At 42.0% G+C, this 26,234-nt stretch overlaps 1 protein-coding gene across 10 annotated transcripts in view; it reads left to right on the forward strand.

Moving 5' to 3' along the window:
* The window catches only part of ATP2C1 (ATPase secretory pathway Ca2+ transporting 1), a 69,983-nt gene that overhangs the window by 16,940 nt on the left and 26,809 nt on the right, over nt 1–26,234 (forward strand). For 5 of the 10 annotated variants that reach the window (XM_083705599.1, XM_083705598.1, XM_083705597.1 and 2 more), the window contains 5 exons: nt 17,150–17,260; nt 19,218–19,334; nt 21,229–21,318; nt 24,348–24,383; nt 26,141–26,202. In XM_083705599.1, the coding sequence (XP_083561725.1) occupies nt 17,150–17,260; nt 19,218–19,334; nt 21,229–21,318; nt 24,348–24,383; nt 26,141–26,202 (416 nt within the window). Of the gene's footprint in view, nt 1–6,661; nt 7,226–8,094; nt 8,286–14,909; nt 15,100–15,187; nt 17,261–19,217; nt 19,335–21,228; nt 21,319–24,347; nt 24,384–26,140; nt 26,203–26,234 lie in introns of those variants that run through there. The other 5 variants (XM_083705600.1, XR_014556813.1, XM_083705596.1 and 2 more) reach the window with 5 other exon arrangements.

Raw genomic sequence — 26,234 nt, forward strand, 5'->3', positions numbered from 1 at the left:
TTTATTGCACACAAGGAGAAGCTTCTTAACCAGAAGAGGCATTTGACAATGGGACTGATTACTGATGGGTAGATGCCGTGCCAAACACTTCTTTCCTTCCTGAAGGTCTATAATCGGGTGCAGAGACAGTCATTTGATGGGGCTGCTCTAGATCTGGGGTTTGTATATTGAGCAGGAGGTTGTGTGAAGGGCTTGTGCTTTCAACTCTCAATGTGTTTTCTATCGTGGTGCAGATCTAAATTAATCACTATTTGCAGTTGACCTTGCATAAAGGACCCAAATCCATCCAAACAGAACATTCACTTGTTTAAATGTTCTGTGGCAAGAGGACAATTTCCAGTAGAAAATCTGTGTGAGGTGTGTGTTGCTATGCCACTAAGGAACTGGGCTCCCACTGAGCAGGCAGGACGAAAGGATACTCTGGTATACTAACACACTGACAGACAGACAATAGAATAGCAGGGCCATAGCTTTTAAAAATATAACTGGAGGTGTTATTTAAATATGCATAATCCCCACCCCCCGCAGGTCTGAAAAAAATACTGCCACAAGTAACCAATACCAGGATTAGTGATGCTCATTTAAGATCTTGGCTAGATGGGATAAAATGCTGTAATGGATAAGCAAACCTGCATTTTTTTCTATTATTGCCAATGAGCTTAGGTACCAAGTATAATTAATTACTTCCTGTTTCATCCTAATGGTAGGGATGGGGAACCTGTGGCCTTCTGGATGTTGTTGGACTACAATTCCCACCAACCCCAGCCAGCTGTTAGTTTCTGTTTGCCGCTGTGCAGTGTTTTAGAATCACAAGACTCTGTTTACATTCCAGAGACATTCCAGGCTATTGGAAGTCTCACGGGAGACGGGAGATGGATGTGACGTTACCGGTTTCCTGTTCCTTTGTTTCAGTTGCTCTCTGCTTTCACAGAGAGAGGGTGTGTTTTCTGTCTGCGTAGTAAGAAATAAAGCATAGCGATGTAGCCATAAATCTCATCACTTCCGTGTGCTGCTTTGATTCTCTGCTGAATGGGAACGTGCCTGGAGGCCTCATCAAAGGCTCAGGTCGTTAATCACGTCGGAGGGCGATTCCGGAAGATGAGCTTTATCAGCTCGGTCGAACGCAGATTCTGACACCAGCATGGTCAAGGATAATAGCAATTGTAGCCCAACAATATCTAAGGGGTCAAAAGATTCTCCACCCTTAACCTAAAGTCTATAGAGTGGTACCTCAGGTTAAGTACTTAATTCGTTCCGGAGGTCCGTTCTTAACCTGAAACTGTTCTTAACCTGAAGCACCACTTTAGCTAATGGGGCCTCCTGCTGCTGCCGCGCCGCTGGAGCCCAATTTCTGTTCTTATCCTGAAGCAAAGTTCTTATCCTGAAGCAAAGCACTATTTCTGGCTTAGTGGAGTGTGTAACCTGAAGCATATGTAACCTGAAGCGTATGTAACCCAAGGTACCACTGTATAAGCCTTGGAATTCTTCATGTAAATTTGACCCATCCAATAAGTAGCTATGTAAAGAAGGCTAGAACAATCTGGAGGGAGGGAAATAAACATACTGATGGGTATGAACTTTAATTCATCATTTTTTTTGGCTGCTGAATAAATGTATTTTAAAATGTTTTTTTTTTAATGGTTTTTCTCAATCTGCAGGTCAGGGTTGTTTTTGGGGGGCGGGGGAGAGGTCTTTGACTTATACATGATTTAGTACCTGAAAGTACTGTGAAGTGGTTTGAACTAGTCAATGCCACCATTAGCAGTCTGGTAAGTAAGCATTTCAATTTCTGAAACCCAACAGGGATAATCAGACATCTCTTTATTCCTTTCTGTAAAACGCTGCTCCCTTTCAGAAAATTGCATAAAATGCATGTACAAATATCACAGCTGTACATTTTATTTCCTGTTTTGTGGAAACCAGTTCTTGCATAAATAACAGTCTGCATATTTGTCGGTTCATGCTGCATTTCTAATCTTTGAGGCCATTTATAACATACTGTGTGAAGTGCCTTGGTGACATTTAGCTTTAGATGGTGTGAAAGTGTGGCTGTTCACCACCACCACTTTGGGAGTGCATTCCATTCATCCTCCAGGCCTGTACTGACTTCTGAGCAAAATTCTTAGTGCTGTATTTTAAAGCAAGGAATCAATGAAGCCATTAATGTATTAAGACCAAGAAAGCTATTTTATTTAGGCTGCAATAATGCACCCACTTCCCTGGAAATAGTCCCCATTGAACTCAATGGAACTTCTGAGTAGGCATGCATAGAATTGCAGTAATAAAGAGACCCACCACATGTTCAAAGTAAACATGGAAAATTTAATATTGTTCTAAGTGAGGAAATCTCTAGAGATTGGGGTTTCTTTGTATTCCTTTTTGGGGCCGGTTCAAGCAACGCACCTTTTCCGACATCCTGGTTAGAGGGTCATGTGGAGGAAATTTAGCCATACCTACAAGCAAGGTTAGACCCATGTATGTTTCTGCCTTTAGTAGAAAAGCAAACAGAAGAGAAAAAAGGAGTATTAATTCATAATGGCTCTCAAAACTTTGTATAAAAAGGTAAAGGGACCCCTGACCATTAGGTCCAGTCATGGCTGACTCTGGGGTTGCAGCGCTCATCTCGCTTTATTGGCTGAGAGAGCCAGCATACAGCTTCCTGGTCATGTGGCCAGCATGACTAAGCCGCTTCTGGTGAACCAAAGCAGCACACAGAAGCGCCGTTTACCTTCCCGCCAGAGCAGTACCTATTTATCTACTTGCACTTTGACGTGCTTTCGAACTGCTAGGTTGGCAGAAGCTGGGACTGAGCAACGGGAGCTCACCCTGTCACGGGGATTCGAACCGCCAACCTTCTGATTGGCAAGTCCTAGGCTCTGTGGTTTAACCCACAGCGTCACCCGTGTCCCTTGCAGATGCAAACCTCCATTTTCCTGATTTAATTACATTCTTTTCGCTAAAATAGTTGCAATCAAATTGAAGGCTCAGCTCAAAATTTCTTCAGGCTCTGCTGACATACATGTACAAATACTGCAAATGTTTTGGGTTAGGATTTTTTTTTCTTTTTGGGGGGGTAAATGTTAACTACCTTTCTTTCTTATTAAAAGGATTCTTAAATTCCCACTGGTGTTTGCACAACCCTTGCAGATCTTCTTTGAAACTAGCAGCTACAAAGAGGCTTAAAGTTTTACTGTTGGCTCTTTCATATGCCAATTAGAACTTCATCACCTCACTTCTTATTTTAATTATTCTTTTGGAAGAAAAAGAATGGAAAGTAAAGTAAAGCACTTCAAAAATATTTTAAACCTGTAATATAGTTAACATAAGATTAAAGGGAGGCTGCTGTGAATTCTTTTTAACACCTGCAAAACACAAGTGCCAATGTAACCTGAAAGGTATATGTAACTTTTCTCAATAACTAAGTGTTGAGATTTCTCTAGACCAATCCATACAACATTTTTAGCATGGTGAAATGTTGGTTGACTCAATTCAATTGGGTGCTCAGCCCATGGTGAAGTGTGGGTCCAGATTAGAGTGTAGCATTCAATGCACCCTTTCCATCACTGCAAGGACTTTTGGCTGACCAACAGAATTTCCTCTCCCTGTACCTGCCCCAAATGCCCCCTAAATCTGTTCTGGATCCACACGCGACCCCCTCCGAACCCTCCAGAGCAGATTTGGGAAGGCTGCACAGAGAGGAGGGGGGAGGTTCTGTTGGTCAAATGGAAATCCTTGTGATACATCAGAACTTGAAAGTGAATACTGCACTACATACTGCGGTCAGTGCATTAGGTGGTGTTGAGTTTCCAACTGCAAACACCACTTGAGCAGGATGAATTTCAGACTAGTAGTTGCCAACCAACTGGTAAAGGTAAAGGGACCCCTGACCATTAGGTCCAGTCGTAACCGACTCTGGGGTTGCGGCACTCATCTCTCTTTATTGGCCAAGGGAGCCAGTGTACAGCTTCTGAGTCATGTGGCCAGAATGAAAAAGCCGCTTCTGGCAAACCAGAGCAGCGCAGGGAAACGCTGTTTACCTTCCCTATTTATCTACTTGCACTTTGATGTGCTTTCGAACTGCTAGGTTGGCAGGAGCAGGGACCGAGCAATGGGAGCTCACCCCGTCGTGGAGATTTGAACCACCGACCTTCTGATCGGCAAGTCCTAGGCTCTGTGGTTTAACCCACAGTGCCACCCGCGTCCCCAAATGACTATAACACAAATGCTGAGAAGTGGATGCACATATCCTATTTGGTTCCATGCAGCAGTACACAGGGATCTTGCATATTTGCTTCTCCTTGTGGATGTGTCAAGTTGCCCTGATTCTGTAAGAAAATTACTTTTGTGGTACCTGAAATTAGTCGTACTTACTTTGGCATGAGTATTGTTAGGCACAACAGTTGTGTTCATGTGCAATTACATGGATACTGTTCAATCCTAGCCTTAAGACTGCTAACCGCATCAACAGTGAGTTAATTACATGTTTCACTTAGGAGTCCTGCAATAATTTCAGGCTAAACAAATGGCCGCATGTACTGGTTAGGGCTGTATTACAGGCACCGCAGCAACACTATCTCACAATCTGCCTTGTCTCTGAAGCAACCATGTAAAGCCTTTAAAAACTTATATCCAATACAAGAAGGGAAATTCGTGATTTTGCTAAATGTGACATCCTGAGTGTAATTTTGCAATTTGTTGTCATTTAGTCGTGTCCAACTCTTCATGACCCCATGGACCAGAGCACGCCAGGCACTTCTGTCTTCCACTGCCTCCCAGAGTTTGGTCAAACTCATGCTGGTAGCTTCGAGACCACTGTCCAACCATCTCGTCCTCTGTCGTCCCCTTCTCCTTGTGCCCTCCATCTTTCCCAACATCAGGGTCTTTTCCAGGGAGTCTTCTCTTCTCATGAGGTGGCCAAAGTATTGGAACCTCAGCTTCACGATCTGTCCTTCCAGTGAGCACTCAGGGCAGATTTCCTTCAGAATGGAGAGGTTTGATCTTCTTGCAGTCCATGGGACTCTCAAGAGTCTCCTCCAGCACCAAATTTTGCAATACATGCATTTGCAATACATGGATTTTAATTTCATCCATCAATTTTGCAACACATGGATGAAATTAAAATAGGCACCGTAGTCTTGCTTTGCTGGGAGGAGGTGGGTAAGAAGCCATGTTACTAGGACCTGGGCTAGTAGTGGGTGCAAGTCTAGTACATGGGAGGGGCAGGAGAACCCACAGAAGTGTGCATGGAGAATTAAAAGCCCGTTTCAGTGTAAAAGTAGAGCTGCAAGGCATGCAGGGTGTCTCTGACTGGTTACTCCTGGGAGTTACTGGGCTGAAAGGACCATTTGGGTCTGATCAGCCACAGGGCAATTAATTACGTTAATGGCGGAAGGGTATACTGGATGGCCATGCGAGGTTGAGGAACACAGCCAGCTGCACCCGCTCAGTGCACCTGCAGGTTAGACTTGCCCAATGAAGATACTTCTTCCCAAGACCGGCTGTGAAATTGTTCTTCAGGCATTCAGGAGAGTTGTGACATCTGAAAATTGTGTTATTGCCCTCCTGGAAATCACTGCGGTTAGAGCATCTGCTCTGCGCATCGAGTCAGAGCCCTGCCTTAAACCCCGGAGAGCCGCAGCCAGCCAGTGCAGACAATATTATATTTATTTATTGAATTTATATACCACCCTGTATCCGTAGGTCTCAGGGCGGTTCACAGAAATACTGAGCTAGAAGGGCCAATGGACGGACTGGGCATAAGCTTCCTATTTAAAAAGCTTCTTCAATAGATAATAATAAATAATAATTTATTATTTATACCCCGCCCATCTGGCTGGGTTTCCCCAGCCACTCTGGGGGTTTTCAACCAAATATTAAAATACAGTAATACATCAAACATTAAAAGCTTCCCTAAACAGGGCTGCCTTCAGATGTCTTCTAAAAGTTTGGTAGCTGTTGTTCTCTTGGACATCTGGTGGGAGGGCGTTCCACCAGGCGGGTGTCACCACCGAGAAGGTCCTCTGCCTGAGCAAGAATACTCATCGCAAAGTATTGGAAGACACAAGATTTACCCACCCGGGAAGAATGGCAGATGAAAGTGATGGACTGTATGGAACTGGCGGAGATGACTGGCAGAATCTGAGACCAAGGTGAAGAGTTGGTGGAAGAAGATTGGAAAAAAATTAAAGTTTATCTACAGAAACATTGTAAAATCCAGGAATCTTAGAAGGATGTTGGAATGAAGTAATGTGGTTTTAGCAGAAATGATATAAAAGATTAGGTAAAAATTGATTTTTCAACTGGTGAAAGTCGAGAATGTAAAATTATAGTACATTAAGATAAACTATTAGGACAAAAACCAAGCTGGAAAGGATTTGCTGAAATATTTAATTGAACTAGAATACAAAAAAGGGAGGTGTGAGGAGGTCAGGGAAATAAGTAAATGAAAGACAAGACATGGAAAGATGGAAATGTTTTTAATTGTTCTTATTTTTCCGTATTTTGTATTTTCTGTTTCTTTTTTTCTTTTTCTTTCTCCTTTTCTTTTTTTATTTTTTCTTCTCATTTTTGTAACTTTTTTGCAACTTTAATAAATATTATTTTTTAATAAAAAAGAGAGAGAAGGCCGTCTGCCTGGTTCCCCTGTAACTTATTATAGACAAGGATTCTTTGCAAGAAGAAGACAGCTTTTTGTGCAAGCCACCTGCGGCGAGTGCAAGACGACCGTGGTGGTGGGCTGGATGGCCACCGCGGTTTTCGCAGCATCTCTGGTGGCCCAATCCCACGCGCGCCCCCTTGCTCGGGACCGAGCGGGGCTCCCTCCCTCCCTCCTCGCGTGGCTGCAGCCTTTCTTGCGTTGCTGAAGAGCGAGGCCGCCGCCCTGGACGCCAAACCGGGGCGGGCCTCCCTCCGCGAGTGGCGGCGGGCGGAGTTCCGAGATCGAGCAGTCTCCGCCGCCGCGGGGCTGCGCATGCGCGGTCCCTCGCGCTCTCCGGGCGGGAGGGGTGTCTCCCTCCCTCCCTCCCTCCTTCCGCTCCGTGCCCGCCGCTGGCAGCGGAAGTGAATGAGGGCGCTGAGGTGGAGCGCGCGGCGGGACGACGGAGAGAGAGGATGCGCCTGGGCCGCCTTGGCCGCTGCGAGGGAGTCGAGCCACGAACCGAGTGCTGCGGAGGGAGCGGGGAGGAGGCGCCCTCGAGCGGCTCGCACTGAGGGGGCTTCTCACTCGGTAAGGGGGGCGCGCCGGGCGAGACAGGCACTAATAATAATAATAAAGAAAATAAAATATCACCTCAGCTCTGAGGCACGGTGGTAATGGGGCGCGCGAGAAATAGCCGCGGGCAGGCGAGTGTGGGGCGACCCTTGGAAGGCGGGGGGAAGGGAGCTGGGGGCATACCGTGTTGCGCCCCCCCCCACGGAGTGTGTGTGTGTGTGTGTGTGTACATTAGACACGTGTGCATGCGTGTATATATGTGTGTGAGAGGTGTATGTATGCGCGCGCACACACATACGTATGCATGTGTATATATATATATATATGTGTGTGTGTGTGTGTGTGTGTGTATGAGGTGTATGTATGTGTGCGCGCGCGCGCGCACACATGTATGTCTGTATATATATTGTGCCTGCCCGCCTTGTCCTCAAGGGGTTCCTGCGGTGCATTGCCACCTCCTTTCCTGTTCAACTCCTCTCTCTTCTTCCCTCTCTCTCCTCCCCCCCCATTTATTTCTCTCCTCTCCCCCCCCCAGGTGTGCGTGATCCGGTGTGCTCCATAGCAACAGGCGCCGGGGACGCCGAGGAGGGGGGGGGTGTTGGAGAAAAGAGCTGACAAGTGTCAAGTTGGGGGGGGAGGGGGCGGTGACGGTTCTCTCTTCTGGCTTTTCATTTTTATTTTTTGCAGGCAAAGATCCCCTGCCACTGGTGCCAAAATCTCGCCCTTTCCTGTTTTGTTGGGGTTGCAAATGTTTTCCCGCTGGAGAGGGGGCTGCATCTGGGGGGGTGGGCAGTGAGAGAAAGGGAAAGTGGTGTGGCTTTCCATCTGTTTGGTGCTGCTGTATCTTCTATTTCTTTCTCTTTCCTTTTTTCCCCCCTCGCTAGTGCTACATCATTTCCTCCCTTCATCGATGTTGCTGTGTTTGCGGGCAGGGGAAACAAAGCAGCTGCCTGGAATATAGGGATCTCTCTCCGCCCTTTACCTCTCAGTCCTCTAACCCCAGGGTTGCTGCTGTTGCTGCCGCTAAGGTCTTTGTAACCATCAACCCAAGAGCGGTTTCGATGGAAACATGAAGGTAAATATATTGACAAAGTAACAATTGTGTTTCCGGCTTGTGTGGGAGATCGCAACTGTTTCTTGTTTCCTGTTTTGTTTTTTGTTTGTTTGTTTTTTTTTTTTTGCATTTTATTGATTAGCTGACAAGGGTGACTCTTGAGGTGTAGGTTTGTTTCAGAGGTTCTCTGCAAGGTGCTGGATGAACTTGTTTCAGACTATGGGACCTTGGTTGTGCAGCAGGTTCACCGTAAAACATTTTCGTAAATTGTTGTGCTTTGCCTAAACCCAAATGTTGCAGCTCTAATGGCAGTGTTTTATATACCCCAGTAAATGATAAACTCTTGTGTACAATCCCAGAGCAGTCCAGTTTACTGTTATTTGGTATTGCTTGCTTCTCCTAGTAATGAAGAGATTAAAGTTCAATTTTTTTCTTTTCCAAGCAGATACTGAACACTTGAGGGCATATTGATTAAGATCAGGCTGTGATTGAACTTGTTGAAAAAATGCTCAGAGGAATTTTAAAAATATAGAAGTCTGGTTGATGCTTTTTAAACAACACTGATACAATAGTAATTGTGAGCTCTTAGCTCAAGCCCTTGAATTCTATTATCTCAAACCACTTTGGAATGGTTAAAAAAATCAAGCAAGCAATATATATATATATATGCATGTTATGAAATCAAATATCTGAACTTAGCAGCTATCCTTTTTCTGGATCTTCTGAAGGAAAACAGTTAATAGAAATCTGAACCTGCATAATCAAGATGACCGATGTTAATTGGAAATAGTCATATGGGAATTATACTCTAAATTGGCAAGTGCTTTCTTCACACTGATCTTCTAGCTGATTTTGTGTTAATTGGTTCTATTATCACTAGGGCTTCAGAAATGCTAAGTGGGCTGCATGGATCAGTTTTCACCCTTCTAAGGATTCCAGAAAACACCAGAATGCTTCATTGTTCCTTTTTAAAATTCTAATAGGTATCTGTATTTTACTCTTTACAAAAAGCCAAATTGCAACTGGGGAAGGGGTGAATTTGGGTTATGAAAGTGGTTTGAGAATAAGGGTCAAACTCCTCTTCCCCAGGCACCATTGCTCCAAACAAATTGACAGTCTCTGCAGCAGCATTTCATTTAAAAATAGCATTTGGAGACCTAATAATTGATGCCATGTAGTTTGTTCCCAAGTTTGCAATCCTGTACTGTACACACTTTTTAGCAGTAAGCCTCACTGAATCCAGTAGGATTTTTTTTACTATGCAAGCATATGATTGTACTGCACTTCTCCAGAAATACTTTGCTTCTACCCTTGTCATATCCATTTGATTTAAAATTACTTGGGTGATGTTAAATTATGCTGATAAGCATGGCTATTTACTCATCTTCCATTCAGCATACTGATGCTATTGTTTCCTGCCAAGCTCATTTGCGTGAACAGAACTTGAAGTTCTGTAGCACTGATTTGGGTTGATTGTTGTTCCTGAAATAATCTTGGTATAAAACTGTTTCACAACAAATGCCATTTTGAGATTAAATCAAGGGCCCTTTTCACTCCATATTTTAAATGGGCTTCTAGATAACATGGAAAGCTGTCTTAACTGCAGAAGTCAGCACACAATAAGTGTTTTGTCCAAATACTATGGAGTTGTGCCGTGTGTTTGAAGAGCCACATAATACGTCTTCACATTAGTTAACAGAGTCCAAGGCTGCTATTGATCGGTTGGCAACCATTTGTCTATTGGGCATGTTCTTACATAACTGCTGCACTGAAGATAATCAGCAAAAGATACTAGGTGCAAAATACTTGTAGGCCTGTAGCTGGTACTTCTTACAAGAAGTTTAAACTTCACACAGGTGTACTTGGACAGGTGTACTTGGTTGGGTTTCTTTTTTTTCCTCCAGTGAGAAATATGTCACTGCATATGAAGCTTTGCAATTAAACCTCCAGCTTGTCACTAGCCTACAAATATTTTTTTGCAGCCTTCCTGCATATCCTCACACCAATCTCTTGTAAGAAAAGAACCAATAGATGTAAAGGGAATGCTTTTTCTCAGTCATGAACAGAAAGGGTAGTGCAAACCAGTAACTTGGAATCATAGTATCATAGAATTGTAGAATTGAAAGGGTCATCAGTTCAACCCCTTGCAATGCAGTAATCTCAACTGAAGCAGTCATGACAGATGGATGGCCATCCAACTTCTGCTTAAAAACATCCAGTGAAGGAGAGTCCCTAGCGCTATCAAAAATGTAGATCTATTTTTTCCAGGTTCTTAATATCATTTAAATTTTAATATAGTTTTGTAGGAAGGAACAGTAGGTGAGAACAGAATAGTGCACGTGTGGTGATATTTTATAAGTGCTAAAGTCCTTAAAAAGAGCAGTTGCAACTGTAGCTTTCTTGCTTTAAACTGACAAATTAAACTGCCCTGCACATAATCCTAACCATATCTACTTGGAAGTAAACTCTTCTGAATTCAACAGGACTTACTCCTAGGTAAATGGGATAAGGATTGCTTACCCAGTTATCAAGTGTTGTGGGCTGCTTTAAATTCATAACTTACAATATAAAGTTATATGGCATTACTTCATAATAGAGGAAATGTTACTGAAAGACTGGGTCAAACTGAGCCAGTTGTCATGCATACTCTCTGTATTAAAAACAACAGCTCGTTTTTGAATACTGTACAGCTGTCTTAGGTTAGAAAAACAAATCTAAATATTTTTGGTCAATATAAATTTGTTTACAGATATTCAGTACTTTCAGTAGTAGAGCCTGTGAGAGTACCGACTGATGTATTATATGCAGTTCAATTTCTTAGTATGATTTTGCTTTGAAGTTTCTATCTCGATAAAATATAAATGGTTCAGAATGGGGCTGTTTCAACCCACCAGTGCAGCTCCATATATGGACTTTGACTTAAGCTTGTGTAGCTAATGCAAATGAGCCATGCATATCACAATATTGATTTGGGCTCAGCTAAAATAGCTGTGTGTATCTCTTGTTATGGATGGAAATGTTCATCCCATCCAGAGCCATTTGATAGACATAATTGGAAAATTATAGCTGAGTTGAACCAATGATTTCTTACATAAAATAGCAGTTCAGTTTTATACATGGTATTGTGATTTCTCAGATAACTAATATTATTAGATTCATTTGAAGTCGTCCTTGACTTCAAATGACTTGCAAAAAAAACCCAGCTTCACAAGGTAGAAGTAACTCAACAACACAATATATTTCCAGTTACAGATAGGTAGCCGTGTTGGTCTGCCATAGTCAAAACAAAAAAAATCCTTCCAGTAGCACCTTAAAGACCAACTAAGTTAGTTCTTGGTATGAGCTTTCGTGTGCATGCACACTTGTGTGTATCTGAAGAAGTGTGCATGCACATGAAAGCTCATACCAAGAACTAACTTAGTTGGTCTTTAAGGTGCTACTGGAAGGATTTTTTTTGTTAACACAATATATTGAACCAGAAGTGGATTATTTTCAAGATGATTCAGATTATCAATTCAGAGTGCATCTGCAACTGTTGTACTTGTGTGAAATGGACTATGACAGATTAGTACAGGCTGACCCTCTCTATCCTGTGAATGTAGTAATTTCAGGTGTAGACAAATCAGTCATCTTTTAAACCTACCTGTTGATTGCAGAAACTTTTGAATTTTTGCCACTGATACTGAATTTGTTCTGCTGATCCACTTTTAATCAGATATTTATTATTATTCTTTTAAAAAATGTTTGGATCTGACAGTTCTGTCAGCTAAATAACATTGAAAAATAGGGCCTTACCCAGGGCCACCTAAAGAGCTTTTATTTGTTAAAGGTTGGATGACTATGAATTGAGGTTTTTTAAAAAAATATTTTAAAAAGTATTTGTTTGTTTGTTTTGTGTACAGCCCTATACCCACAGGTCTCAGGGCAGTCCACAAGATAAAATCACAATATAAAAACAAAAAATACATAATAAAAACAAAAACACAAAAAAAATAATCTCCCTCTTCCCAAATGACTGATGCATACATTGTTTACCATTGACCCACTATTTGGAAGGATACATTATTATTCTTGCAAACATTTATAGCCACTACTTTTCAGCATGCAGTAATCCCTCATTTTATTAGGGGGTTTGGTTACAAGGGTTCCATATATACATGAAGATTGCATATAGTCAAACCTTTGGAGCTGCCTGCGGCTAGCAGGTTTGTGGGGGGAGAGCATTCACAGCACGTCCAGACCAGGCAGACCAAGTGAGCCTTGCCCTCTCCTTGAATGCTTTTGACTGGCTGGAATCTGTTCTTGAACTGTGATGTCTCTTGCTTGTTTTGATGGCGAGAGGCATTGTTTAGAAACTTCAGATTTCTGCATGGCTTGAATGTGACCCCCCACCCCCACTGATACGTGGCCCTAGAAGATACACCTTCCCTGCCTTACACCATTGCAGCACTGAGGGATGAATCTGACTGTTTTCTTCCTTGAATGTGACATGGAAAATGTGGGAAATGCTCAGTAGATACCGTGCTTAGAGAAGCAAATACAGGACCCAAACTAATATATTTGCAAGAAGGATGTTCTGAAATAGGTGCCAAAATTCTGCAAGCTAAAAGTCTTAAGAGTGCCGTGGGCAATAGTCTTCATGGAGGTAAGGCCTTTGCTAAGTTGGGTTAGCTCCTTGTCTTACCCTTCTTCCTCCAGGAGTACAGAATGGCAGTGCTGCCACAACTAGGTAAAAATTATGTTACCTGCCATTCTGGCCTCTCTCACTCTGCCTCTGGGTGTTGCTGCCCTTCATATTGTCATCAGGTCCAGCCCTAGAGTGAAACTAAGATGACTGGATGGTGTGGGTGGAAGGGACATGACTAAAGCTTTCTGCAGTTAGGCAAGGTGTGAAGAAAATGGATAGATATGTTTTTCTACCTTTTCCGTGATGCTAGAAAGCTTCACTTGTTGAGATTTGGCAGTAGATTCCAGGAAGTTAAAATAAAGTGCTTCTTCACACAACTCGTAATTAATTTACAGAAACCACTACATACCACAAAATGCTGCAATGACAGACACTGACTAGGATGGCTTGCTTATTTGTTTATTATCAGTATTTATATGCTGCAAATGGCAAGGTGCTTTGAGCAACTTAGATGAAAAATAAACATATATATAGAACTATAAACCAAGGTTGTATCCATGTCCACAGCTGGACTTCACTTGTTTCTACTCCTACCTGCAGCCCTTCTCCCGTACACTCTCAGAATCTAATCTGGAGCAGAATTTTTAGCGGTTGATGGGATGGGATGGGGTGGAGGTGCTGATAGCGGGAAGGAAGGAAGGAAGGAAGGAAGGTGAGTTTTCATTGCATGAGGTTCAGTGTTGCATTCTGCCTCATGAAAAAACAAGAAATAAAATATATTATAAACCTGAGCAGCAGAGAAAAAAAAATCAATACAGCAATTTCCATAGCAGTAGCAATGTCAGCTTCTTGCAGCAAAAACATTTTTGTGGCCTGTGAAGACTGACAAATTAGTTATGTGTGTTTGTGGGCTACAGTTTGCTTCAACAAATGCATGAAATGTTGCAGGTACATATATGTACGTGGTGGCAGAGTGCAGGGGGTGGGAAGACTGCAGACGTTGAAGTCAGAAAGAAATGAAATTCAGAAAAAGTTAAGAGGGTGATAACTATTCACAAACCACGTTGTGTTGCTGTCACAGACATCCTGACGTTGATAAGTCGATTATACACAAGTGATAGCACTGAATCTCTTGGTGAATTCTAATTCACCGGTTTCACATTGTGGTTCCTCTTTCAAGTTCCTCTGTTCCATTATGGCCATGTTAAGGTCAGTTACATGGTGCCCTGTGAGGTTGACATGTTCCCTGGCTGCTGTTTTCATTTTGGAAAGGCTCTTAAACACTATTTTAAAAAACCCCAAACAGATATTAAATTCAGAAATCCCCCCTAAACACTCATAATTTTTAAAAAGAAAGGTTTAAAATGGGATCAAATAAGACTGAATCGTACTGAATTATCCAGGCTGAGAGCTGCAGGGTGTTTCTGATTATCATTTGCTAGAAGGCAATCACAGGGAAGGGCTCTTAACTTCATGTCTTCCTCGTGAGCTTCTAGGAAACATCTGGCTGGCGTCTGTTGATTCTGGTATAGGTGGACATTTGGATTAATCCAGCAGGGCTCTAACATTCTTAACAAATCATGTATTTTAAAGAAGTGCATAAAAAGGAGATTTCACTGGTACTAACACAAACCTGAAGTAATGGAAATGGCCTCTGTGAAACAGAGATACAGTAGCCTTCACAATAGGTGAAATGTGGGAAGTGAAATGAAGTGTAATGAGAGCTGTTAGACCGCAGGGATCGGGAGACTGAGGAATGTATTGGGAAGCGTCCCTGGTTTGAATCTAGCTTCCCCCACAAACTCACAAGATGGCCTTTGACTAACGGCTGTCTTTCCAGCTCACTGCTGTCTGCAAAATACTGACCTATGTCATAGGCAGTGCTGTAATAAGATGATGGATGTTAAACACTTTAAATATTCAAAAGTGCTATATACCGTATTTTTTGCCCTATAGGACGCACTTTTTCCCCTACAAAAATGAAGGGGAAATGTGTGTGCATCCTATGGGATGAATGCAGGCTTTCGCTGAAGCCTGGAGAGCGAGAGGGGTTGGTGCGCACCGACCCCTCTTGCTCTCCAGGCTTCAGGAAGCTCTGCGCAGCCCTCGGGAGCCCGGCGCGAAGTCACGCCGGGCTCCCGACGGCTGCGCGGAGCTGCCTGCAGCCCCGGGCTTCGCCCAGCTCTGCGCAGCCATCCGGAGTCCGGCGTGAAGTCGTGCCGGGCTCCCTACGGCTGCGCGGAGCTGCCTGCAGCCCCGGGCTTCGCCCAGCTCTGCGCAGCCATCCGGAGCCCAGCGCGAAGTCGTGCCGGGCTCCCTACGGCTGCGCGGAGCTGCCCGCATTCCGAAGCCTGGGACGCGCTGAAGAGCGCGCCCGGGCTTCGCGCACCTCTCCGCAAGCCTGGGGAGACCGGCACGACTTTGCACCAGGCTCCCTAGGCTTGCAGATAGCAGGCTGTTCTGGGGGCTGGGGTCGGGGGAAGTTTGGGCTTCCCCCGCGCCTGGGGGGAAATATTTTTTTTCTTTATTTCCCCCCAAAAAACCTAGGTGCGTCCTATGGACCGGTGCGCCCTATGGGGCGAAAAATACGGTACATCCTTATTAGTACTAGCAGAAATTTGGGCACATCTTTAAATATATTTAAGTTGCGTATTACACATTGGACCTGGGAGAACCTTACATATCTGAGATCTGTAACTCACCCAATAGTCTTTCATTTTTCAGCGACACACTTGCACATAACTGTCAAACTTGTTTTTTTAAGCCTGGGGGCATTTAAAGAGCTTTATAGTTTGTATGTAGATGGGTTAGAAAGCATTTCTCGCCCCTCGCCCCAGTTTCCTGCACAGAGTTTGTGTCATCAGTCAGCGGATCTGAAGAGTGATTCCTCAGTAGGGAATTCTGTTACAAGAGGGATTAGCGTTCCAATTCTACAACTGCTGGCACCAGCCACAGCCTAGACAACCTATTATGTGGCATCAGGAGCAGGTGGTGAAAGTAATGTGCCCTCTGAGCTCACCTTAATGCACTTCTAGGGTTGTGGTCACTATACCTTTTGTTCATACTTATTTTATGGTTCATCTTTTGGTCAGTGTATTCATGGATCTCTTTGGGGAAATGTCGGTGCTGTGTAGCAAAAGCATCCCTATGGTATATTTCTTCATAGGAATGGAAAATTGGTTAACGTCCTAATGAGGCAGTTGATCCAGAAAGTGAAAAACCTCATTTCCTCCAGTTACTGTAGACCTGACTATAGGTGCTAAAATTAGTTTAAAATATAACTATTGTTTTTACTGAAACATGCTTGTTGATTTTTATTTTCAAAAAGACTCACAGAGTTCTCTAAGCATAAGAGGCACTTTTTCATCAACTGCCATTATTATTTACCCATTTCTCACGCTTGCAGCAGGCAAACATTTTAATGCAGTTCATGCTTATGCAGCACATCCTTCATTAGTATGAGCTGCTGTTGTTTACAGGTTTGTGAGCCTTCAGTACGCTCTGCTTTCCTGAGCTGTCTGTTATTTAGCAAATGTCTGTAGGGTAATTGGGCATGTAAAAAACAACAACACTATAGGGTCTAGGTAGCTTTTGTTTTATAGTCACATTCCCAGTGTGTACTGGTGCATTTCTTAGTACCACGTTCCTCTCTGCTGTTAAGTGATGCCATTTCTGTATGTAGTGCAAATAGAATACACTTTTACAGTAAGAACTTGTGCTGTGTCAAATCACCTTGCAACACCCTGAAGTTACTATTGTTTCAATGCTTTGTTTTTATTTATATGGATATTTTATTTCCTATTGTGTTGCTTTATTTCGTATGTGAGCCTGTAAGAGAGCTTGGGGTTGTGGGGGTGGAGAAGAGAGTGCATTGCACAGGAGTGTCCAGTGAGCTGTCATGAATGCTTCTCCTTGTCTAGTCATTAAGATAATGAGCAAAAGGATTATGTATACATATAATCATTACGATCCTTTAATTAGGACAGTCACTACTTTCTAATGATGTAGGAATGACTACCTAGAATGTAAGTTTAATTTGTTATACAGCTTGCCCTAAATATTCTCATTTTGAACGTACATTCTGAAAAGTTACACAATAGCTAAGGGTTATTTAATTTTGATAAAGCACTGAAACTGTTACTACTTAAATGGACATATTCATGCAAGTGGCAATAGTTTTGTTTTATTTTACTTTTTAAGTTATTGGCATGAGAAGGAATGCACAATCTGGTGATATGTATAGCTTCTTGTTTTTTAGGTTGCACGTTTTCAACAACTGCCTAATGATGAACCTGAAATAATGATTCCTGTTCTGACTTCCAAAAAAGCAAGTGAATTACCAGTCAATGAGGTTGCAAGCATTCTTCAAGTAAGTAAATACTATTAATGTTTAAATAAGAATATAAATGTTTTTTAAAAAATTCAGTATTTAAGTTGAAATGTCTATCCAGTCGAATAGTGAAGAGATATTACTAATATACTGAATGATGCCCCAAATTAGTCATACTCAAAGTAGACCTGTTTGCCTACACTGAATACGATTTAGTTGGATATTGACTACTGCTTTTTGACTTGCACACAGTGCTTTGACATGCTGGAGTTACACTGAGCAATTGCATGTTAGTTTTATTGATTAACAGTGATCTACATTGCTTTTAAATTAAGCATCTGATTATATGAAAATGCTATAAGCATGCTCAGTTGGTGGTTCTGTGAAAAATGTTTTAGGATGACTTTTTCTAAGTAGACTTGCTCAACATTAGTTTTAAGTGGACTAAATAGCAAAATATTTAGTTAATTATTTTTCTTGCTGATCTAAAAACTAGGATTATTAAGTTTCTGAAGTATTACCAAACAGGTTTTGGCCTATAAAGACTTAAATGGCTCAGGACCGCAATTCCTCAAGGACTGCCTCTCCCCGTATGAACCAACCAGGACCTTGCAATCATCATCTGAGGCCCTTCTTCATGTGCCTCCTACACAAGAGGTCTGGAGGCTGGCAATACGAGGGTGGCCTTTTCTGCAGTGGCTCCCCATTTGTGGAATGCTCTTGGCAAGGAGGCTTGCTAGCAACTGCATTACACATATTTAGGCACCGGGGAAAACATTTCTCTCCAACCAGGCCTTTGTCTGTTTAACATTCTTTGGCATTTTAAATGTTTTTCTTGGAGTGGGGTTATTGGTTTGTTCGTGTTCTATTATGCATTTTGTGTTCTCATTTTGTATTTTTGTGTTGTGAACCAATCAACGTAATCTAGAACTTTGAAAGAAACTTATTATTGTCTTTTGCCAAGGTGCATATTTAAATGTATGGCTTTCAAAACTTTCTAACATAATATTTCTGCTTGGAAGCATGAATGATTTAAAAAAGGGTACTGTATTCAAATGACCAGATAGTATTTTCTGTACATCACAGCTGTCAGTCTGCTGTCTTGGCAGATTATATCAATGTATCTGTGGTAGAATTTTAATATCAGACAGATTCTCAGGACATGTCCACTTACATTTTGGTATTCTCAAATGTGCATCATATATTGGAGCAGCTAGAGGAAATGCTGACCTGTTACTCAGTATTGAAGGAAAGCCATTTATCTGTTTCAAAATCCCTCTTTGCAGCCTCCAGAATATCCTTGTAATGTAATGTTTTAAAAACTTAAGGAGACTTAACATGGATATGAGAACTGTAGACAGCAGAACAGTAAAAGAAAAGGAAAAAAACCCAGTAAAATGCAGCAGTAAAGTAAAACCAGATTTAAGCAAGATTTTAGAAATCCGGGAAGGGGGGGGGAAGAGTTCTTCACCTGGAACTGAAAGGACATGAGAACTGCTACTAGATGAGCATATTTGGAGATGGCATTCCAAAAGTGGGACACTACAACTGGGAAGATTATTTCCAGTAGCCTCTTGCCTAACCTCCAGAGTGGACATATCTGGATTAGGGACCTCCAAAGGTGACCTTAACATATGAGCAGGTTTATATGAGGGATGATGATCCTTCAAGTCTGTATCTGGGTCTAGGAACTTACTAATAGGAGGAAGTTTTCGATTTTTTTTATCTCTACCTAGGGGAGAAAAAACCCTCAACACTTCAGGAATGCAGCAGTCATTTGCCCTTGTGATAGAACTCCTGCTTAGTCATTCAAATTCTTAAATATTACAGCTATGAAATTAGATTCGGTAAACAACCTTTTAACCAGGAATGTGAGATAAGAATAAGAGACTTGACTGCTATAATATTTCAGCTTTTGATTGCAATGGAATGAAATCTTGGCTTTGCTTGAGAAATAAAATGATTAAAATGCATATAAGTATACATATTCTCATAGGCTGACCTTCAGAATGGCTTGAAAAACTGCGAGGTTTGTCATAGACGGGCCTTCCATGGATGGAATGAGTTTGATATTGGTGAAGATGAACCACTATGGAAAAAATACATTTCTCAGGTGAGCCTTTCTTCTTCTTTCTGAGGGCTTTAAAAAAAGATTTTTGAGATTTAGATTTTAGATCTATCGGTTCAAAAGATGTTGATAGAGCCTTTAGTCATTGTGGTATTATCCTGCTGGCCCCAGTTCAAGAGCGGTAGTGTGATTTCTTACCCTTGAGCAGTAGAAGGCGGAATTAGACACACTTGTAGGTAGGGGAAATGGCTGCTCGCCCTCTCCACATTTGTAAGAGGACAGTCATCATTGCTTTCAAATATAGAGGTGCATACAATCAGTAAAGAGACAACTTCACTAGCTATTTTCAGCTCTTGTGCAAAGTGTCTGCTTGGTAGGGGAGTGTCATAAGCGATTTCTTCAATCTCTGTCTTGTGATGAGTTTCAGCTCTCGAGTGAGGTCCCTCTTTGCAAGCGAGGCAAAGACAAGTGAGGACCCTGGATGCTTAGGGTAGCAGGGATGGGGTTGGGCTTGCTACTCATTTGATGCCACTAGCATTGTCTTGTACATATTCATGCCACTTGTACAGCTGCTTTCCAGGCAGGGCTTTAAATAGCAGTAGCCTTTGTAGTTGTGAACAGGGACTTAATTTCCCCGGAAATAATACATTATGTTTCACTGTTGGAAAAGTGTAATATTCCTTGATTTAAAGGGCCTAGGGGAGGAAGAGGAATGAATGTCACTCAGCAAGGGTTGGCCCACCCATGAGGCAAGGTGAGGAGACTGCCTCAGACGGCAGGATACACAGGGGCAGCAGATCTGGCCTCCCAAGGAATGCATCACTCGCTGCTGCTGTTGTGCAGTGGGTGATGCACAGCAGCAGCTGCACCCCTCTCTCTGGAGGGTACATCTACCATCTCCTCAGCAGCCCCACTTCCTATGCAGCCTCTACAGCGGCCTCTTGGTGAATAGGAAGTCCTGCTGCTCTCCTTTTACCCTTGTTACCAATGTAGTTCTTAACTCACCCCCTTTCCCCCCAGTTAGGGGATGGGGGCTCCAATTTGTAGTTTGCTGAGGGTACCAAAATGTCTTGGGCTAGTCTTGCATTCAGCCTAAGCACAACTACTGGACTTATACAAGCAAGAAGTCAAAAGGTGTCGAACTGTCTGATTCATATTTTGAAAAATAATCTGAAGCTTACACACACACTTTTCTATGAAACCAATTCCCCGGTTTTTAAAGTTTCTTCAGATTATTAATTATTTTTACCCCATTAGTTTGAACTTTAGTCAGAAGAGTTTATTGGGGAGTGAAATTGGCAGATATGTTCTCCATTTGAATATTTTCTGTGAGAATTTGGGATTTTTAAAAATATTGAAATACAATTAATGGGCATCTCCTAACTGACAGTTGTTTGTGCCATCTGCTGTGGACATTCACACAAGGCACATATGCAGTACACATCACATTGAATGCTTTTTTTACTTGCCACTTCCTCCCCACCCACCAGCCTTTCAAAAGATTATGAAGGTCTGGGTGGGAAGTCTCATGCTGTTCCTGTTCTTGCCATTTTCCTGTTCAATCTTTGTTTAAATGAATGCTTACACTAGGAGGAGGATTCCAACTCTAAATTTATAAATCGAAACTCTGATTTTATTAAATTTGTAGTATTTTTTCTTCGGATAGTGGTTTAACTGTTTTGAGGTGTTAACATGGTTTAAAGCCTCTCATCTTTGTAGTAATAAAGGAAGCCTTTTAAAACTTGGGCATCTTTCAACCTATATAAAAGTTTGTACTTGCACCTCTTATGGACCTCCTCTCTTTTGAGACATGAGGGCCCAGTATCCCATGACTGTAGCTTGGTACAGAATACACTGAATTTACCAGTTTGCCAAAAGGAACTCTGTTATCAGTTATTTCAACACACTTCTGAAAAAAATGTTTTCTTTTTCTTTGCAGTTTAAAAATCCCCTCATTATGCTTCTCCTGGCTTCTGCAGTCTTCAGTGTTTTAATGCATCAGTTTGATGATGCTGTCAGTATCACTGTGGTAAGTAAAATCCTAAGATTCCCCCCCTTTATTATTATATGCTGGATATTTATTCAGTCTTGGGCTTCCAGTCAGTTACCCGGTGAGGAGTAGAAACCAGCCAAGTGTCTTAGATGGTTTGTAGTAATACTTAATTATCTATTTCCTTTTCAGTTCCTTATTTGTTTCATATGAATGGGAGCCTGTGAGGCATTTGCCACACCCAAGCCCTTTTGCCTTTCCCACATAATGACCCCAAACTCTTGACTATTCCTCACAGTGTACTTCTCTTTTTACAAACACTAGTCTGTGTTGTTGGATTGAAAAATCCACCTGCTCATCCCTCTCCATACTTAGAGACCAGATGGAAATTTGTTCAGTGCTATATATTTGGTTACTTTGAAAAATATGTTTTATCTCCCTGTTGTGTACCAGCTGGCATACATGATGTAGACTTCTTCCTCCTTCTTAAGCTAAAAAAAAATGTAGTAAAAATGGGTATTGTAGCTACTAATTGACCAGCTGCTACAATTTAGAGTGGGGTGGATCACCTTGGGTGGGACACCAGTTGGTGGGGTTATATGTCATGATGCTGTCCTGACTTTGGAATACACTCCTCAACAAGATAACCTGGTGCCAATATTGCAATATTTTCGGTGCTGCGTTAAGATCTTCCTATTCACCATTCATTCAAGGTAGCATTTTAATGGGAGCTGTGTTTTTCTTGCTATTTTTCAGTTTTGTGTATTTAAAGGTAAAGTTAAAGGGACCCCTGACCATTAGGTCCAGTCATGGCCGACTCTGGGGTTGCGGCGCTCATCTCGCTTTATTGGCTGAGGGAGCCGGTATACAGCTTCTGGGTCATGTGGCCAGCATGACTAAGCCGCTTCTGGCGAACCAGAGTAGCACACGGAAACGCCGAATATATAAATTGAACACACGCACGTGCACGTAGTGCTTGATACACTATTTGTGTGTTTAGTCTGCCTTTTATTTTGTTTGTTAGTTTTTGGAATTCACTACCACAAAAGGGACGTGGGTGGCGCTGTGGGTTAAACCACAGAGCCTAGGGCTTTCCAATCAGAAGGTCGGTGGTTCGAATCCCCGTGACGGGGTGAGCTCCCGTTGCTCAGTCCCTGCTCCTGCCAACCTAGCAGTTCGAAAGCACATCAAAGTGCAGTTAGATAAATAGGTACCGCTCCAGCGGGTAGGTCAATGGCATTTCCGTGTGCTGCTCTGGTTTGCCATAAGCGGCTTAGTCATGCTGGCCACATGACCCAGAAGTGAGGTCAATAAAGTGAGATGAGCGTCCTTTTACTTTTACCACAAAATTAGTAGTGATGGGCCATCAGCATGGATGGCTTTAAAAGATTAGGCATATTCATGGAGGATAAGGATGTCTGAACTCCAGTAGCAGTATGTCTCTGAACACCAAGTGCTGGAGATTCTGAGTAGGGAGAATGCTGTTGCTCTCATGTCCTGCTTGTGGACTACCTGTGGCCATCTGGTTGGCCACAGGTACTAGATATGTCTTTAGTCTGAACCAGTAGATCTCATCTTGTGGTTGGGGTTTTTACCCTCCTTTTGTATTTCTAAAATTCATGAATAGTTCTGGCCATACTTCTGTACATCACCCTGAAATCTCCTTAATAAATATTTTAAATAAATAAATAAATAAGGGGGATTCTTCATGGTGCCCAAGTGGTAACTTTATGTTTTCCCCTCCCAGCAATATTTGCATTGTTTTTAATGGGCTGCATGCCAAGCAACAGGCTGAAAACAATGTGTACGTTATTTATTGTTCTCTCCTTTCTTCTAGAAACATAGCTGATTGTTCTGTATAAGGCCAAAGCAAATTAAGGCACCTTTTAATTACATGGTTTCCTATTAAACAGGAAGACCTGTAACGGCAGTTTTAATATAGTTTAAATCGAGGCTACAATACACGGCTGAAACATAATTTGCCTGGTCAGGATGATGATTCAGCTCACATCCTAGAATTACTGGCACTGGGAGATGCCTGTGGAGGATAGCTTCATAAGAATGGATAAAGGTTACAAAGCAGAAAGAAATGCAGACTAGAAGGCTTTGAATGTCAAGATGAACTGATTTTCACTTGCTTTTTTGTGCTAAAAGTCTGAAGTGACATTTGTAACTACTCTTTATACTGTCTGGTTCTAATCCTGGATTATTAAAATACCTTTACAGCGCTAATCTTTTTAAACCTAAAAGTTAAGCATGGATTGCCTAGCCGAAAACGCAGTCCATACCATTGATCCTTTCAGTAGAGAGGCTCAATTCCTAAATGTTAAGTACGTATTCTTCAGAGCGATGCAGAAACATTGGCAGTACAAAGGGGGGGGGGGTGTATATGACTATAGAGTTTCTTTGAGTAGTTTTTGCTGCTGCCTAAATGGAACTGCTGGAAACCATGCTTAGATGTTTAAAGCAGCCTGTTGCTGCCTTGCTCATGGAGTTGGCAGTGGGGGGCGGGCAAATAACCAGGCTTTTGATTCTTAGAATAGTATGCGAAATCATTAAGGCTTAATTGACTTGACTTCGTGAGCTGACAATAAATAAAATAACATCTAGACTCTTGGAAGCAGAGAGGGTATTAACCTGCCAAAAAGTCACTTTATGTAGTTGAATGTAGGAAAATAAAAACTGAACAAAAAAGATGCATGGTGTGTGACAACGCAGTCTGAAAGATTCCAATGCTAATTTATTAGACATTCAGTAATTTCATGACATTGTCATACACAGTGGTTTGCTTGCCTGTCACACATTAAAACTTGACTTAGAAGTCTGGCATGGAAATGGTGGTGGAGAGGGTGGGGCTCTTCCTACTTCTCAGGTTTGTTTGTTTTTATCTCCCCAGAACCTTAGTAAGAAAATAGAAATGATTGAAAGCTATTGCCTGTGTTCGTCGTTCCTCAATTTAGTCTTAAATAGTATATTGTACCTGATTCAAGTAGCATGTAATCTGCATGTTTGATTTAAATGTTGACAAGGCAGTTTGTTTTAGTAAACATTTTTCTTCATCCATACAGGCAATACTTATTGTTGTTACGGTTGCCTTTGTTCAGGTAAGATGTTTTTGATTCACTTTACCCAAGAGCCATTTTTGTAGAAAAGCTGTATTTATTACACTTAAAGCAATTTAAAAGCATTTAGGCTAGGTTTTTTTCCTCACACACGGGTGGGAAACCTCCTGCCTATGTTGTAATTAGGCCCAGCTTGGGTCCACTTTGGCCTGGAAGGTATTGCCCACAAACCACATCCATCTGACGTCCTATGTGGGCTCCCAGTTGTTCCTTTGAAAGCTGGGCTCTTTATCAGCCCAGCTGGGATTGCTGAAAACTTCCTAGTGCAGCTGAGGGGACCGGAGGAAGCAGCCCAGATTAAAAGTACTTCCTCCAAAAGGAACCTTTCCTTCTCTCTACTGAGAAAAGATACAGTTTAGAGGAAGCACCTCCACAGAGGGGGAAAATGCTCTATTTTAAAATTAGGATGTTGGCTCATTGACAGGAGGGCAGTTCAACCCACCTGTCAATTTGACTCTTGCTGCAAACTAGCTCTCAACTTTCAAGCCTCCAATGGGAAACAGAAAAATATCACACCAGTAGTTAGGATTCAACAAGTTAGGTTCCCCCCACCCCTTTTTAATATTAATATGAGTATTATACAGGTAGTATGTATTTATATAGAATGTAAACATGCCATAGAGGGAAGGGGGAGCCCAGGGAGCAAGTCTGTACAGTGGTACCTCAAGTTACATACGCTTCAGATTACAGACTCCGCTAACCCAGAAATAGTACCTTGGGTTAAGAACTTTGCTTAAGGATGAGAACAGAAATCACGCGCCAGCGGCGTGGCAGCAGTGGGAGGCCCCATTAGCTAAAGTGGTGCTTCAGGTTAAGAACAGTTTCAGGTCAAGAACAGAACTCCAGAATGAATTAAGTTCATAACCAGAGGTACCACTGTGATTTTAAAAAGACACAACAGTAATGCTACACCATGGAAAGAGATAGCTCCTCCTTTTTTGTTGGGGGAGCTCCTCAATGTGTGACCCAACCAGGAACATGTTTGGACCCATAGTTTGAGAAGCACTGATTTAGGTGCACATGTCCGAGAGTGGCATTGATGCTGTAAGCCAGATAGTTTGCTGGATATCCTAATGCCTGCCACCCCATAATTAATAAATTTAGGAAGAAGCTATCAATCGGTTTCAGAAAAAAGTGTGATGGATTATTGGAGTTTAATCAGTTCACTTTCATGTGCCATGAGCTTTCATAAGGAGCTGCTTATTCATTATGCACTAGACATTGCCTGTAACAACTTCTATGGAAATGTAAAGAATAGGCTCTTGGAAACAGGTTACAGATGTGCTAAGAGACAGACTGTATTTTTTGTAGTTGAGCAATGTTTTGTTCTTTTCACTGGAGAAGAGTGTAACATCGCAAATCATTGTAGACTTTCCCATACGATGGGGCAATCCAACTGGTGGATTACTTCAGTATGTTATGGTTTGCTCTATGGAGCTATTGCAGTGCTGAAGTGTTACCAGGTAGCAGTTCTTTTGGAATCTAGTCAAGAGAGGAGTGAATAGCAGACAGACTTGATATAGAGCATATGCAGTGAAAATGATTACCAGCGGACCCCATGAAAGGGAGGGTGGAAGTCTGAGAATTCGAAGAATTCTATATCTTTGGAATTTTTTAAATTTTTTTTGTGAATGTAAAACTAAATTGTAAAACCAATAATTATTTTTTATAAAAAATATAGGATTGATATAGTGCGGTTTGAGAACTATTTTAATTTTCTTCTTGTTGTGCACCTCCAGGAATACCGTTCTGAAAAATCTCTAGAAGAGCTGAGTAAACTTGTACCTCCAGAATGTCACTGGTATGGACCAGCTTATTTTTAGACTTTACCCT

This window comes from Podarcis gaigeae (genome assembly GCF_964106915.1).
Source record: "Podarcis gaigeae genome assembly, chromosome: 12".
Taxonomy (NCBI): domain Eukaryota; kingdom Metazoa; phylum Chordata; class Lepidosauria; order Squamata; family Lacertidae; genus Podarcis; species Podarcis gaigeae.